The 12,359-nt window shown below is 43.0% G+C and overlaps 2 protein-coding genes across 2 annotated transcripts; one reads left to right on the plus strand and one right to left on the minus strand.

The window, feature by feature from the left end:
* Positions 1-4,029: 4,029 nt before the first annotated feature.
* On the minus strand, positions 4,030-8,460 carry LOC100831823 (protein OSB2, chloroplastic). Its single transcript, XM_003565018.4, has 8 exons — positions 7,937-8,460; positions 6,894-7,032; positions 6,173-6,326; positions 5,567-5,667; positions 5,305-5,467; positions 5,161-5,229; positions 4,562-4,623; positions 4,030-4,486 (listed from the first exon to the last, which is right to left on the minus strand). Exons 1-8 carry the CDS (start codon positions 8,341-8,343, stop codon positions 4,337-4,339), a joined length of 1,245 nt encoding a protein of 414 aa, XP_003565066.1. The 5' UTR covers positions 8,344-8,460; the 3' UTR covers positions 4,030-4,336.
* A 1,128-nt stretch (positions 8,461-9,588) lies between these two features.
* LOC100832429 (pyrroline-5-carboxylate reductase) lies at positions 9,589-12,286 on the plus strand. The gene is made up of 7 exons (XM_010234516.3): positions 9,589-10,002; positions 10,155-10,203; positions 10,335-10,426; positions 10,576-10,648; positions 11,305-11,425; positions 11,511-11,616; positions 11,857-12,286. Exons 1-7 carry the CDS (start codon positions 9,769-9,771, stop codon positions 12,043-12,045), a joined length of 864 nt encoding a protein of 287 aa, XP_010232818.1. The 5' UTR covers positions 9,589-9,768; the 3' UTR covers positions 12,046-12,286.
* Positions 12,287-12,359: the final 73 nt, after the last annotated feature.

Raw genomic sequence — 12,359 nt, forward strand, 5'->3', positions numbered from 1 at the left:
CAGTTCATCATCAGTTTCCTATGTTAGGAGAGTCCTGTCAGTCAGTGGTGGGTCTTTATTGCTTAGGGTCAAATCCAAGTGGATGCAGACCCTTGGATACTTGAGGCAAATTCCAAAATTAGGGATGCAAGTAGGATCCCACGTACGTCCCACTTTTAGTTCATAAGAGATTTGCTAGCTTAAAATTTGGTTTAAAATCTGATATAATATTTAGTTATTAGCTTAGCGATACATTGGTGGGATCTCGCTTGACACCATCGATCTTGGTTGGTTTCGTATGTGTTTGATGGCATTTTATTTCCAGTAGCCATTTTTCGTTCTAGGTATGTTCTTGTACTTCGTTCGTATTTTTTTTGTTGCTGTGTGTACCACCTGGACAGAGGCCAGGAGATAATATAACCTATTCATTTCTCGAAAACATGTTATATAATGATATCCTTAATACAGCTGTTTTGAGTAATTTACTCAAGCGTATCATACTTCAATTATTCTAGAGAATAAAGTGTTTGGTCATATCTTTTTGTTGCGTAACACATCACATGAAATGTGATCGGACAACCACTAGCGAAACACGATTTATCTACAACTAATTTTGTCCATGATGAAGAACATGAACAAGTCTTCGGATTCTTATCCATGACAACTCAAAGAATAAGCACAGCAAGCATTGCACGGTCCGGCAACCACTAAGCAGACAGACATATTAAAAAATAAACCATGTGAGCTGTGCGGGTATATTGTTAGCTCGGAAGTTGCAATCAGAAGCATATATGAAATTGTGAATTCAATGGCCACGGTTGCGCCTACGTGATGCTGGGATCTGGACTGATCGAATCGATCGTGATGTATGGACAGGTGACAAGTTGGTTCTGTCGTTTTCTGTGGCATAGACCTGTGTATCCCTAAATACGCAAATTGGGTGTTCCCGTCACTAGCGGGGTGTATCAAGGAGCTAGCAATCAGGCTTAGTCAGCCAGCCAGGAGCAGCTGGAGAAATGGCAGCATGATGCCGACATGAAGAGGAAAAATCCAACAGTTTTAATTGGTGATTTGACGCCTCCCCACTTGAATTTTGGCTGCAGAGTTTGCAGCCATTATATTGATCAGCTGTCAGGGCTGAATCGTTTGTAGTAGTCTCTAGCTGCCATCAAGATATGCTGGTTCGTTTGCAAGTTGCAACGAAAATTTAACTGGAATTATACAGGTCGATGATGGTTGACGAATCCTGTGGAGAGGGTTGTTTTGTGTTCTTGGAGTTAACTGCATCCACCAGACGATTCAACGGTACTCGGCACTTTCGCTGGGTGGCATGGCAGCAATGCAAATGGAAGGCCCAAATGTGCAACGCAAAGATGAGCCCAACATGTCACACCGGCGTCACATCTTCTGCTTTTTCTCGTGAAGTTTTGATAGTAAAATGATGGCCTTGTTGACGCACTTACATGTTTGGCTTTAAATCCCTGCCTCCGTAGTGCAACCTAAACATTTGTCCAAATGTTTTTTCTCGTAGGCAATAAAGTTGTATGGATGGGACTCGTAGAAAAGACAGAAGAGATTATGAACCCTACGAGCCTGATTTTCCAAACCCTCATGAGTGGACTCCTCTTATCAACCCCACTTCTTTTATAAGTGGAAAATTAATATTCCACTTATTTTAGTTATCTCTTTTCATAAGTTCTGTACGCACAAACCGGCACGTCCATATATAAATTTAACTGGGTGTTCCGATCTGTGTGTTCCTCCTCGCATGTTCAAGTTTCCGTGCTAAAATGTATTTTTAGATACTTCAAATGTTCCTTTTTTTAATGATATAACTTTTACGTTATATTGGCCAAATTAGCAATCTAGGGATACACCTAGGCTCTATATACTGAAATGGAGGTGAACAAGGAAGGCGGTTCACAAGAAAGGGTGGGTCGTCTATGAGAAGTCATTGTCGATTCACAAGAGTACTGTCATCGAAGGTTGATTCGTCAAGGAAGATTTATAGACATGGTTTATTTCTTAATTCTATATCATTTGATAAAAGCCTCAACTACGCACCGATAATGAGCTGGTAGCTGGTGCCACGAGCCTAAACCGAAGAGCATGTGCATCTGTATAGCCAAGAAGGGGGGGTTAGGGAAGAACATGTTTGTGAATGTGAGGTCGGCCGTCCGGCCCCAAGGAGGCCCATACGCAAAGTTGCAACTCACTAAAGTCGAAGCACCAAATCTACGAAGCATCTATCTATCTCCAGGAAAAGATAGGATTAGACCTGGAATCCTCCAAAAAGAACAATAAAGAAAAACCATTACAAAGCGAAAGATCATTTAAGGGATGAAAAGGAGGCCAAGGTATGGGCATTTAGAGGTGATGTTTGGACTGCTAAGAAGCATGATGGGAATGGAAGGGAGAAAGGCTAAAACTGGCTTTGGGTCAACGGCTGCACCCAGGGAGCACAGACTGTTGTGCCGCGGCCCGTGGGTGGGTAGGGCCCAGTAGCCTCCGAAAGGCCTTGGAAAGCAACGGAGAGGGCTGCGTTTTGGTTCTAGTCTTTTCAAGATACCCTCGTCTATGGAGTGGTAGTATCGACTTCACTCTTCGGGTCCTGTTCTCGTCGTGATTTGCCCTGGCTGAGAATATTGCCCGGTCATCTACGTCGATACGATGTTTGCATATCAGTTATTGAGGCCTGCACTTCATAAAGTAGAACGCTTCTTCCTTGGGAATTGACGTCTAAGCCTAAATCTATAGGTTACATTTTTCTTAGCAACACCAACAACTAGCAGGCTGGTCTATCTTCAAGTGGAAACTGAAACAGACATGGACTAAAGCTTAAACCCATTGCATCCCCACAGAAAAGCCAAAAGAAAAATATCAAAGGGAGAAATAATAACGCTAATTAGCATATTTGTTTTTCAGGGACGACCACCACAATATCTAATGTCAAGACTGAAAATATATCCGAAGGGCATGTACAATACAACAGGATGACATCAGCCTGCCACGTCAGATAATTGATGATGTGGAAAAAAGGTGTGAAGAAATCCATTAGTTTTTTCTTAGCTGAGAGTTTTTTATCTCTTCACAAGAAAGATAAGACGAAAAAAGGCAAATTCTCCATTGTACTGATTTCACCTTTTCTTAACATTTATTTGATTAATTTTATTCATCTAGACATTGATCACAAGATAAGACACTAATAAATGACCTATTGTACAACATGTTTTGTTTGCCTTATCTAAATGACGTGAAAGACATAAGAAAAGACGGTCTTATCAACCATGATACATGCCTTAATGGGCTGACACAACATAACTAACAATACCAGTCTAGAGTCCACCAATCATCAAGATGAGAATGTTTTTTTTTTTTGCAACAGATGAGAAAGAGTTTGCCCCAAAACAAATTAAGATAACGGAAAAAGAGAGAACGTAAAAAAGAAAATGAGAAAGACTCCCATGTCGGAACGACCAAACAGCTGCTGTTACGTATCAATAAATGCCGAAACCGAAAAAATAACCCCTATCTAGGGCTGGCCAACGAGCAAGCTCGGTTCATTAAGAGCTCGGATCGTTAAGATCGTTATCGTTAACGATCTGAAACAATTGTTCGGCTCGTTTCGTTAAGAGCTCGCGAGCACTCGTTAAGCTCGTTAAAAACTCATTAACATAATAGATGGTATGTTGATCTAAATTTTTGGGCATTACCTGTTTTCTTGGGATAAATTTTGGCAACAAACAAAATATATCAAAAGTTAAACAACGCTATAAAGATTGAAAATAACACGACAAAAGAGAAATAACAACACAATTCCAACAGCAAAATAAGTTTGACAAGTGATGTACGAGACGAGCTCGCTCGTTAAGGTTAACGATCTGAAAAGTAAGTCCTGTTTGGTTTTTTAGTTAACGAACCGAGTTTGCGACCGTTCAATAAGATTATCGAACTTCGATCTTTTTGTCGAGGCCTACCCCTATCCAATCCACCTGCATTGCCGTTACATGAAGTTTGGTGCAAGCAAGCACCAGTGGAAGCGCTGCAGGGAGCATCAACAAGACTCAGGCCCTTTTTTGAGATTGAAGAGACTTGAATATGTATTGGAATTGACTTGGAAATGCTATTTACATCCTGGCATAGCATTACGAAGGCCCAACGGACATGGCTTGCAGTGCCAACCGTGGGAATTACGCAAGACATGTTCTCTACTTGAATCTCAGGTGTTTGCACACATTTCTACTCGTCCGACATAAAGATAGCTTCCAGACAGACTGAACGTTTCACAAAAATAGAGCCGAGGCAAAGCACAATGCAGAGCAAAGGGCTTACCGCTAAGGCCACCATCTCAAACAGGTCAAGAAAGGAGGGTCTCTGGCATTCTATTTCCTCTGCTACCTGGCTTTGCCGATGTCAGTGCATCCATAGCCCAACTCGGTGTCTTGTTATTTAACCAAAGAGCCTCACCGGTTTCTTTGTGCTTGAAATCAGGGGATTTACTAGACCTCTGAATTCAAAAAGAGACAAGTGCAATCTTAGAACCAATCAAGGAACAAGATTACGACAACATTCTGAGACTCACCTTCGCTGATCGGTTGTCCCACCATTCTCCAGGATTGTCCACCAGATTTTGCCACAAGTCCGCTGAATGCAAAATAATGGGTGTCATAAGTTCACAGGTTGTGAAGTGCAAACTCTTACGGTAGTAGCAGAATATGTAGGTTTTGCTAAAAAAAGTTTGGTAAAGACACTCAAGCAAGTGTAAACTGTCCAGCTATTCAATTGAAGCAGGCAGTGTTATATTGTGTCATCAACATACAACAGTGAATAAGTTATGCATCAACATGTAATAGAAGCTGTATAAGAAAACAATTAACATGCTAACTTGCTTGATATTTGGGGAAGTGGCACAAATCACGAAAACATGGACAATTAAGCCACGTCTAAATACATAATGCACAATGTGTTTGGTTAAGCAACAAGGAAACGCCGCAAAGGGTACAGACACTGATTTTGGACACTTAAACAGGATAGGCAGCAAGAAAAACTTGTGCAGCAAGAAACTTCAGAAGGCTTCACTGACAAGTAGAGATAATGAGATTTATGCTCCAGGAGACCCTTGACTATTATTGGTAAGGAGACCTACGTTACACAGGAAATAAAAACACATTTTCAACCTACCTTCTTTTTTTGGTTTCTCAGGAGAAGAAGCTTGGTTTGTCTTAAATTTATTCCAACCTGAATTTGTACCTGTTATTTATAATAAGTATTAGTATGCATACTTCATATAAAAACAAAGTGAGAATGGTCCGGTTAAATTTTTACCTTTCCCCATGCTACCATCAAAAGGCTTATATGTTTTAGCTGCACTGTAGCCACGACTAAATGCCAGATCATCCAGCTTTTCTAGAACTGACTTTGGTGCTGTGTTAAGCCAGAGCCCCTCTTTTGAATTATTGTTTTTAAAATCAGGATAATTCGCTTTTTTCTGCAGTTCCAAACAAAGAGTACGGCAGGTGTTAGCCGCTCAAAAGCTTTCTCCATTTCAAGGGATCAGTAAACTTATAACTGTATGCAACATGCTCACAGATCCATTTTTCTTCTCATCCCGGCAATCAGTCCAATCGTGTGGACTGACTAGAAGATCATTCCAGAGTGTGTTTAACTTGTCCTGTTTGCCTTTATAACCTGAGAGGCCAATACAATGCCATCGCACACAAATACAGTAAGAGCATTGTCATATACAGCTGGGATAAAATTATTAAAACTGAATATAAAAACAATAGTTAATGTAATTAACTAATTTAAGTACCCTCACATGTTGTGAAGTGCAAGCAACATGCAATCAGTGTCTAAAAAGACAGGTATGATTGTGTAGCTAAGGAGGTGTCCTATTTTACTTTCACACTCGTTAATTTGGGAGGCATGATATATTTAGTAAAGCATAATTTATTGCGGAAACCCTGAGACTGAAATGATCGCATGCCGACAAAGCTGTCAGAAATCTATTCCTTCTTAGCTTTATCTATTGGCAATAGGCATGGAACCATCCAAGCAAAACTACTACGATGAACTATCTTAGAGTGTAAACAACAACAAAAATGACTGGGAGCAATTTTCTCTAGTGTAAACAAAAAAAATAATGATTGCTTATCATTGGGTATTGGTTCGATATGAGAGCCAAATCCAGCACCTGAAACTGTGTTTGGTGGATATTTACGGGTGACTATGGTTTGTTCAACTTTCTTTTCAGCCTCAGCAATCTCCATAAACCCTTCCTCTTCATCCACCAGGAAATCTGTTTTCTCAGCTTTACTATCAACAAATGACAGCAACTGTGCTAAAATCTGGAACATAGATAACAACTTCAGTCAGGATTCAGCTTCATGCAATCATGTAAAAGGAGAATTTCAGGGAACTGACTACAATTTAATGTACAAGGAGCAGAATTTTGGAAGTAGGGAACCACTATCCCTACAGACTCATTTTTGCAAGTAAAAAGGAAAATTTTACACTTTGAGCAGATTGAGCAACATTTGGTCATTCGGTTTAATTGGTGGATATCTTATTAAGAGGCATAATGAGGAAAAAAATAGCAGATCGATATAATCCTTCTAAGTTATGAAGCAAACATAAGCGGATAACCCTAACAATTTCATCAAACAACGAATCATACACTTCTCCGATTGTATTTTCAAAAGTTATACTAGTGCAATGTGTCAAAGGCATACAACTTGTCGGTGTGGGTCATTACACAGAAGAGACTGGTGTCATCTGAATATCTGATCAAATATTATGTGCAACATTTTATCAGGAACACAGAGGAATAGCATTACACTTTCTTTATAATAGCCTTCTATATATAAAAGGGGAAAGCAAAATATAGCAGCACAGTGCATAGAATAGCTGTGTACCTGAATGTTTGCTTGGCCATCAGTATCTTTGAACGGTGGAACATCACCACTTAATTGACCAGACACATAGACAAGGTCATTTTCTTGCAAGTGAGAAGCAGCAACTTGTGCCAAGTCGTCTTGAAAAATTACAGGGATCCTGAGGGTAAAATAGCCGAAAGTCACATTGAGAAAAATGCAGGGATGCACTGAGAAAATGGATACTGATGCAGAGAAGTACTCTAAGAAGTGACCACGTCAAACAAAAACGATGCCGTGGTTCCGTGCACCCCCTAAGCTTTACTTGGGTACGCCCCTGAAACTAGCCAAAAGAAAATCTTTCTGTTTTTTTCCAAAGACTTCAACAAGTCAAACTACTGGAATTACCCAAAACTGCGACTCATACTGGTCATTGACATGCTTGGAGAGGTTACTATCTGTTTTGGAATTGATTCAGGGATGAAGTTCACCATGTTCAATCCCTATACCTTCCACCAGGTACTTAATTTGATCAAATAGCAGGGGTAAGTTCAACGCTCTAGAGATACCTCGCTTAGTTACTTGTGCCTTTCATATTTAAACCTACAAAGAAAACGTTTTAAAAGACTTAAACAAGAAACTTAGTAACTTGGACAACCAAAAACTGCAAGCCATCCAGGTGATCGACACATTTTCAACTTGGAGAAGTCCCTATCCATTTTGGATTTGATTCAGTGAGAAGTTTGCGGAGTTCAATCGCTAGACCTTCGACCAGATACTTAATTGGATTCAGTAGCAGGGCCACGTCCATTTTTTTGAAACGCTAAAGGGATACCACACTCAGTTATGCATGCCTTTCGTATCTCAACCTACAGAATATACGTTCTAAATCGCTTCTCGGTTGTACTGAGAATTCATCGCAATTCAAACCAACCTACAGCCTGAACATACACCGACACGCGGCTAAACGTACAAATTGTGGCAGAGTACACCCATCCTCGACGCTCTCAAACACAATCAAGCGATCGCCGAGGGCACCGGCGGGCATATAGAGGGGGGAGGGAGAGATAAATCAGTGATCGCACCAGAACTTTGGGAAGTCGTTGCGCCGGTCCTGCACGAGCACCGAAACGGCGGTGAAGCGGCCGTCGGGGAGCTGCTGGAGCTGCACGGGCGCGCCGACGGTGCCGACGAGGCGCACGGCGTTGGCGACGCGCGGCTGGAACGGGATGGTGGGCGGCTTCGGCAGATTGCTCGGGAGCTTTTCCATCTGCCACCCCGACCCCACCTCCTCCGACGCCTGCGAGTAAGCGTCCGCATCGTCAACAGCGGCCCCCGCGGGGTTCTCGGGCGGCGCCGGCGCCGGTTTGGGCCGGCGGAAGTAGGCGGGGCGCTTGGTGGTGGTGGAGAAAGCGGCGGCGGCCGAGGAGGGGGTGGTGGTGATGGAGGGGAGGAGGAGGCGGTGCTGCAGGAGGCGCGAGAGGTGCCGCATGGTGGACGGCAAAACCCTAAAACCCTAGAATGGGAAGAGAGGAGCGAGGAGGAGGCGGGGGTTTGGAGGAGGAGGAGGAAGAAGGGAGGTCAAACTTCACAGTTTGTTGGACTTGACTCTCCTGAACCTGAAGTCTTGAGGAGCAGCATCCAATTTAAAGGCGGGCCGGTGCGACGGTGCGCGGACTGGACCGGACCCGTCGGCCCCGCTGGTGTGGTCCAGAAATTGTATGGGCCGGCCTGTCATCTCGTTTTCAAAGTGCAGGCAATCTCCCGCATGACTTGCAGTTTTTGGTAGAAAATAGCGAAGAAGAACGGAATTATAATAATCCACCGCAATGCCAAACGGAGCCTTAAACAGCAAGAAATCTAGCCTGGGAATTTGAGGCAGAGCACACCGTTGTCACGGAGATTGGTCGTTTCTCCTCGCCTCTTGTCACCATCTTGGTGTTGCGAGGTGAACAGAACATTGGGTCTTCCACACTGTATTTAGAAGCATTTAGTAACATGAGTCGTGTGGACATCATCGATAATGCTAGGCAGGGGTGTGATGCCGTCAGGAAAAAAGGTATCGTGAGTCTTCCTCTGAGGCTCGTTGGTTCGATGTGTCCGATCTTACTGTTTTTGGCTTTGTGTCCTGGTAGATCCGTTCATACGGATTTGGTGAGTTTTTCCAGTGTGTCATGGTGCTTTCGTCGTTCTGGTCTTTTGTGGAAGAGTCCTTCTCTGACGTTTTGGTGGAAAGATCACGTGGTTCAGCGACCTGTAAAATTAAGGATCCATCACCGGCACAAGTACGTTCAACGATCACGGTTTCGTGTATTTTAGATAGACGACTCAAAAATCTTTGTGAAATCTTTGAAACTAGTCAAGTTCGTGCAGAGTCACGAGTGTCAATCTAATTACAGTTTTCTTTGCTGAAGTCTGACATGTATTTTGTGTTGTGAAGATTGATACGGTAGAGAGGATGTTTCGTACAATTTCATAGCAATTCTTAGTTATAGATGTCATTTTAACCGAATCTATGATCCGAAGCACTCGCCTGGCTCCGCTGCCGTGAAGCTGCACGCTCCATTTGTATGCTTCACCCTCCTTCCGTGTCGATCCGTCCAATGTCGAAAGGGAAGTTACATAATCTCCATTGTCCTGTGCGAGTGAAATGTGATCAGTCGAACGAACTACCAGGTGTATCCAAACGCCCACGAGCCGACGAGCCGCCCGGAAAGCGCAACAACCGGAAGCCCCTTTCCACCGCCCACGTTTCGTCTCCTCGCCCTTCGCCCAACAGTCCAAAGCCACGCATCAAAATAGATCCATCGATCCACCGCGGTGTCCAGCACTACACACTTTTCAGTTGCCAAGTGCCAACTCCCTCCTCCAGTCCTCCGAACAACAATCTCTAGCCGCCGCGCTCCCTCCCCCCGCAATGGCGGCGCCGCCCCAGCCCTCGCCCGCAGCCCCCGCTCCCGCCGCCGCGGCGGCGGACGCGTTCCGGTTGGGGTTCGTCGGCGCGGGGAACCTGGCGGAGAGCATCGCCCGCGGCGTGGCGGCGTCGGGGGTCCTCCCGGCCTCCGCCATCCGCACCGCGCCGCACCGCCGCCCCGAGCGCGGCGACGCCTTCGCTTCCCTCGGCGCGCGCATCCTCGCCTCCAACGGTCAGGTCCGTCCGTCCGTCCGTCCGTGTCTCCATCCCATCACCCCCCATCTTATTTTCTCCTCGATCTCCTCGGCTTAAACCCCCAAATATCATTCGCCGTCCCGCTAGCTTAGTATCTTATTCTTACGTGATGTTTTTATTTATGCCTGTGGCAGGTTGTCGATGACAGTGATGTGATCGTCATCTCCGTGAAGCCTCAGATCGGTAAGTGCGCGAATTACCGCTCTCTCGAGATGTTTTTTTTTTCTCTCTCGAGATGTTTTTAGGCCATAGAGTTAACCTACCGGACTTCTGATTTGCATCGCTTGTGAAACTACGCAATCATCGAATTGCAGTCAAGCAGGTTCTAGTCGAGCTGAAGCCACTCTTGTCTGAAGAAAAGCTTCTTGTGTCCATCGCTGCTGGCATCAAGATGAAAGACTTGCAGGTCAGTCAGTGTGCATTCAGGGATTTACTTACTAAATGAATTGATCTATATTCGAGTTTTTGACAAGCCTACTGATGCCATGTTTCTCCATATGATAGTTTGCATGATGCACCAATTTGATTTGGTTATGTTTGCTCTCTTAATTTCAGGATTGGTCTGGCCAGCGCCGAATTATTAGGGTGATGCCAAACACACCCTCAGCTGTCGGACAAGCAGCGTCAGGTAGCATATATGGTGCTCTTATCCTGTACACTCTGCTTTATGACTTGTAGTCTATCAATTACACACTGTCAGCTAATCTTTCTTATCAAGTTATCAGTCAGACGAGTTATGTGCTGATCTCTCTTTAGTGATAAGACTTTATAAACACCACAAACTGTTGTTTGTTTGTGTGTTACAAGTCTCTAGGCAGTCTCTCATGGATTTGTTCCATTTTTATGCTTAATGACTGATTGTAATAAATTTGTCTGTCCAACATTTCACTCTTTCTTTTGTGCATCTTCTATTTTAAACGTGTACTGACATAGAAGGTTTATCTTACTAGATAGTGTCCAAAGCTAATTGAAAAATATGTAACTTAAAATTCCTACGAAGCTGCTCTGCCTTGTAATGAAATACAAGGTTTACCTATCTAGATAGTAAGTAGCATGTACTTACTGTAAATTTGTAACAGACAACACTTTCTACTTTTGTTTCTTGTTGTGAAAGGTTACCATTCTATAATGACATTGAATTTTGATGCTTGGTAGGTAGACATTTTGTTATGCTAGTGAAATTTGATAATGTAGGTAGTATGTCTAGACACTTCCGTGCCATTTGTATGCTTCTTTGCTCCAATAAGGGGTAGAGTAATTGCTGACGTTCTTGCATCTACTTAGTGATGTGCTTGGGAGAGAAGGCTACTGAGAATGATGAAAACCGTGTAAGAAGCTTGTTTAGTGCCATTGGAAAAGTTTGGACAGCTGAAGAGAAATATTTTGATGCTGTAACTGGCTTGAGGTATGTATCAGGTTCTGTATGATTTTGTTTAAGAGGGTGTGCTCGTTTAAAAAATGAACATGTAGTTCCATCTTTTTGAATACAGTGGTAGTGGTCCAGCCTATATTTTCTTAGCCATAGAAGCCATGGCTGACGGTGGGGTTGCTGCTGGACTTCCTCGGGATCTTGCTCTTGGTCTTGCAGCTCAGACAGTGAGTGCTCATTCCATATGCCATTCCAGTATATATTTCCCTCATGCATTACTTTGTACGGTTATTAAACTGGAATGTTATGTATAGTTCCTTTGTTCATTATGATTCATTCTAATCCACCAAATGAACAGTTGTTTTTTGTGCTCAGTATCTTTTAATTTTTATAGTTGCAATGGTTGCATTTTGTTATTCTTCTAAAATTTCTCATTAACTCTTCCGTTGTATTATCTGCTCTTTTAGGTGCTTGGTGCTGCAACCATGGTAAGCCAGACGGGTAAACATCCAGGTCAACTGAAGGATCAGGTCACTTCCCCTGCAGGAACTACAATAGCTGGGGTTCATGAGCTCGAGAAGGGTTCATTCCGTGGGACACTTATAAATGCCGTTGTTGCTGCCACAACGAGATGCCGTGAATTGTCGCAGAGTTAATGCTTTTATTCTGGTAAAAGTAATTAGGTTGCCGCGATTCAGTAATAAAAAAGGTGAAGACAAGATTGATGAGATATTTGAATATCAGATTCCCAGCAAGTTCTCAGTATATTTATTTTCTGATGTCTCCAGATAACTTGGTGGAATATTTAGTTGATGTTTAGTCTGAGATCTATATGGTGTTATATTGATATCTTTCTGGAAATATTGGACTGCAAAAGCAGTTTATATTTTGTTGGGATATCTTCGTTTCAAGCATGATGGGCATGTTGTATACTGACAAAAATGTTTAAATACATCTTACTGGACAATAT

The sequence above is a fragment of the Brachypodium distachyon genome, chromosome 2 (genome assembly GCF_000005505.3).
Source record: "Brachypodium distachyon strain Bd21 chromosome 2, Brachypodium_distachyon_v3.0, whole genome shotgun sequence".
Taxonomy (NCBI): Eukaryota; Viridiplantae; Streptophyta; class Magnoliopsida; order Poales; family Poaceae; genus Brachypodium; species Brachypodium distachyon.

Excerpts from the sequence above, each read along its gene's own strand:
- LOC100832429 (XM_010234516.3), top strand. The coding sequence starts at position 9,769 with ATGGCGGCGCCGCCCCAGCCCTCGCCCGCAGCCCCCGCTCCCGCCGCC. Across the intron at positions 10,003-10,154 it reads TCCTCGCCTCCAACGGTCAG|GTTGTCGATGACAGTGATGT; the intron begins GTCCGTCCGTCC and ends TGCCTGTGGCAG. Across the intron at positions 11,426-11,510 it reads GATGCTGTAACTGGCTTGAG|TGGTAGTGGTCCAGCCTATA; the intron begins GTATGTATCAGG and ends TTTTGAATACAG.
- LOC100831823 (XM_003565018.4), bottom strand. The coding sequence starts at position 8,343 with ATGCGGCACCTCTCGCGCCTCCTGCAGCACCGCCTCCTCCTCCCCTCC. Across the intron at positions 6,327-6,893 it reads ATGGCCAAGCAAACATTCAG|ATTTTAGCACAGTTGCTGTC; the intron begins GTACACAGCTAT and ends TCTATGTTCCAG. Across the intron at positions 5,230-5,304 it reads TGATGGTAGCATGGGGAAAG|GTACAAATTCAGGTTGGAAT; the intron begins GTAAAAATTTAA and ends TATAAATAACAG.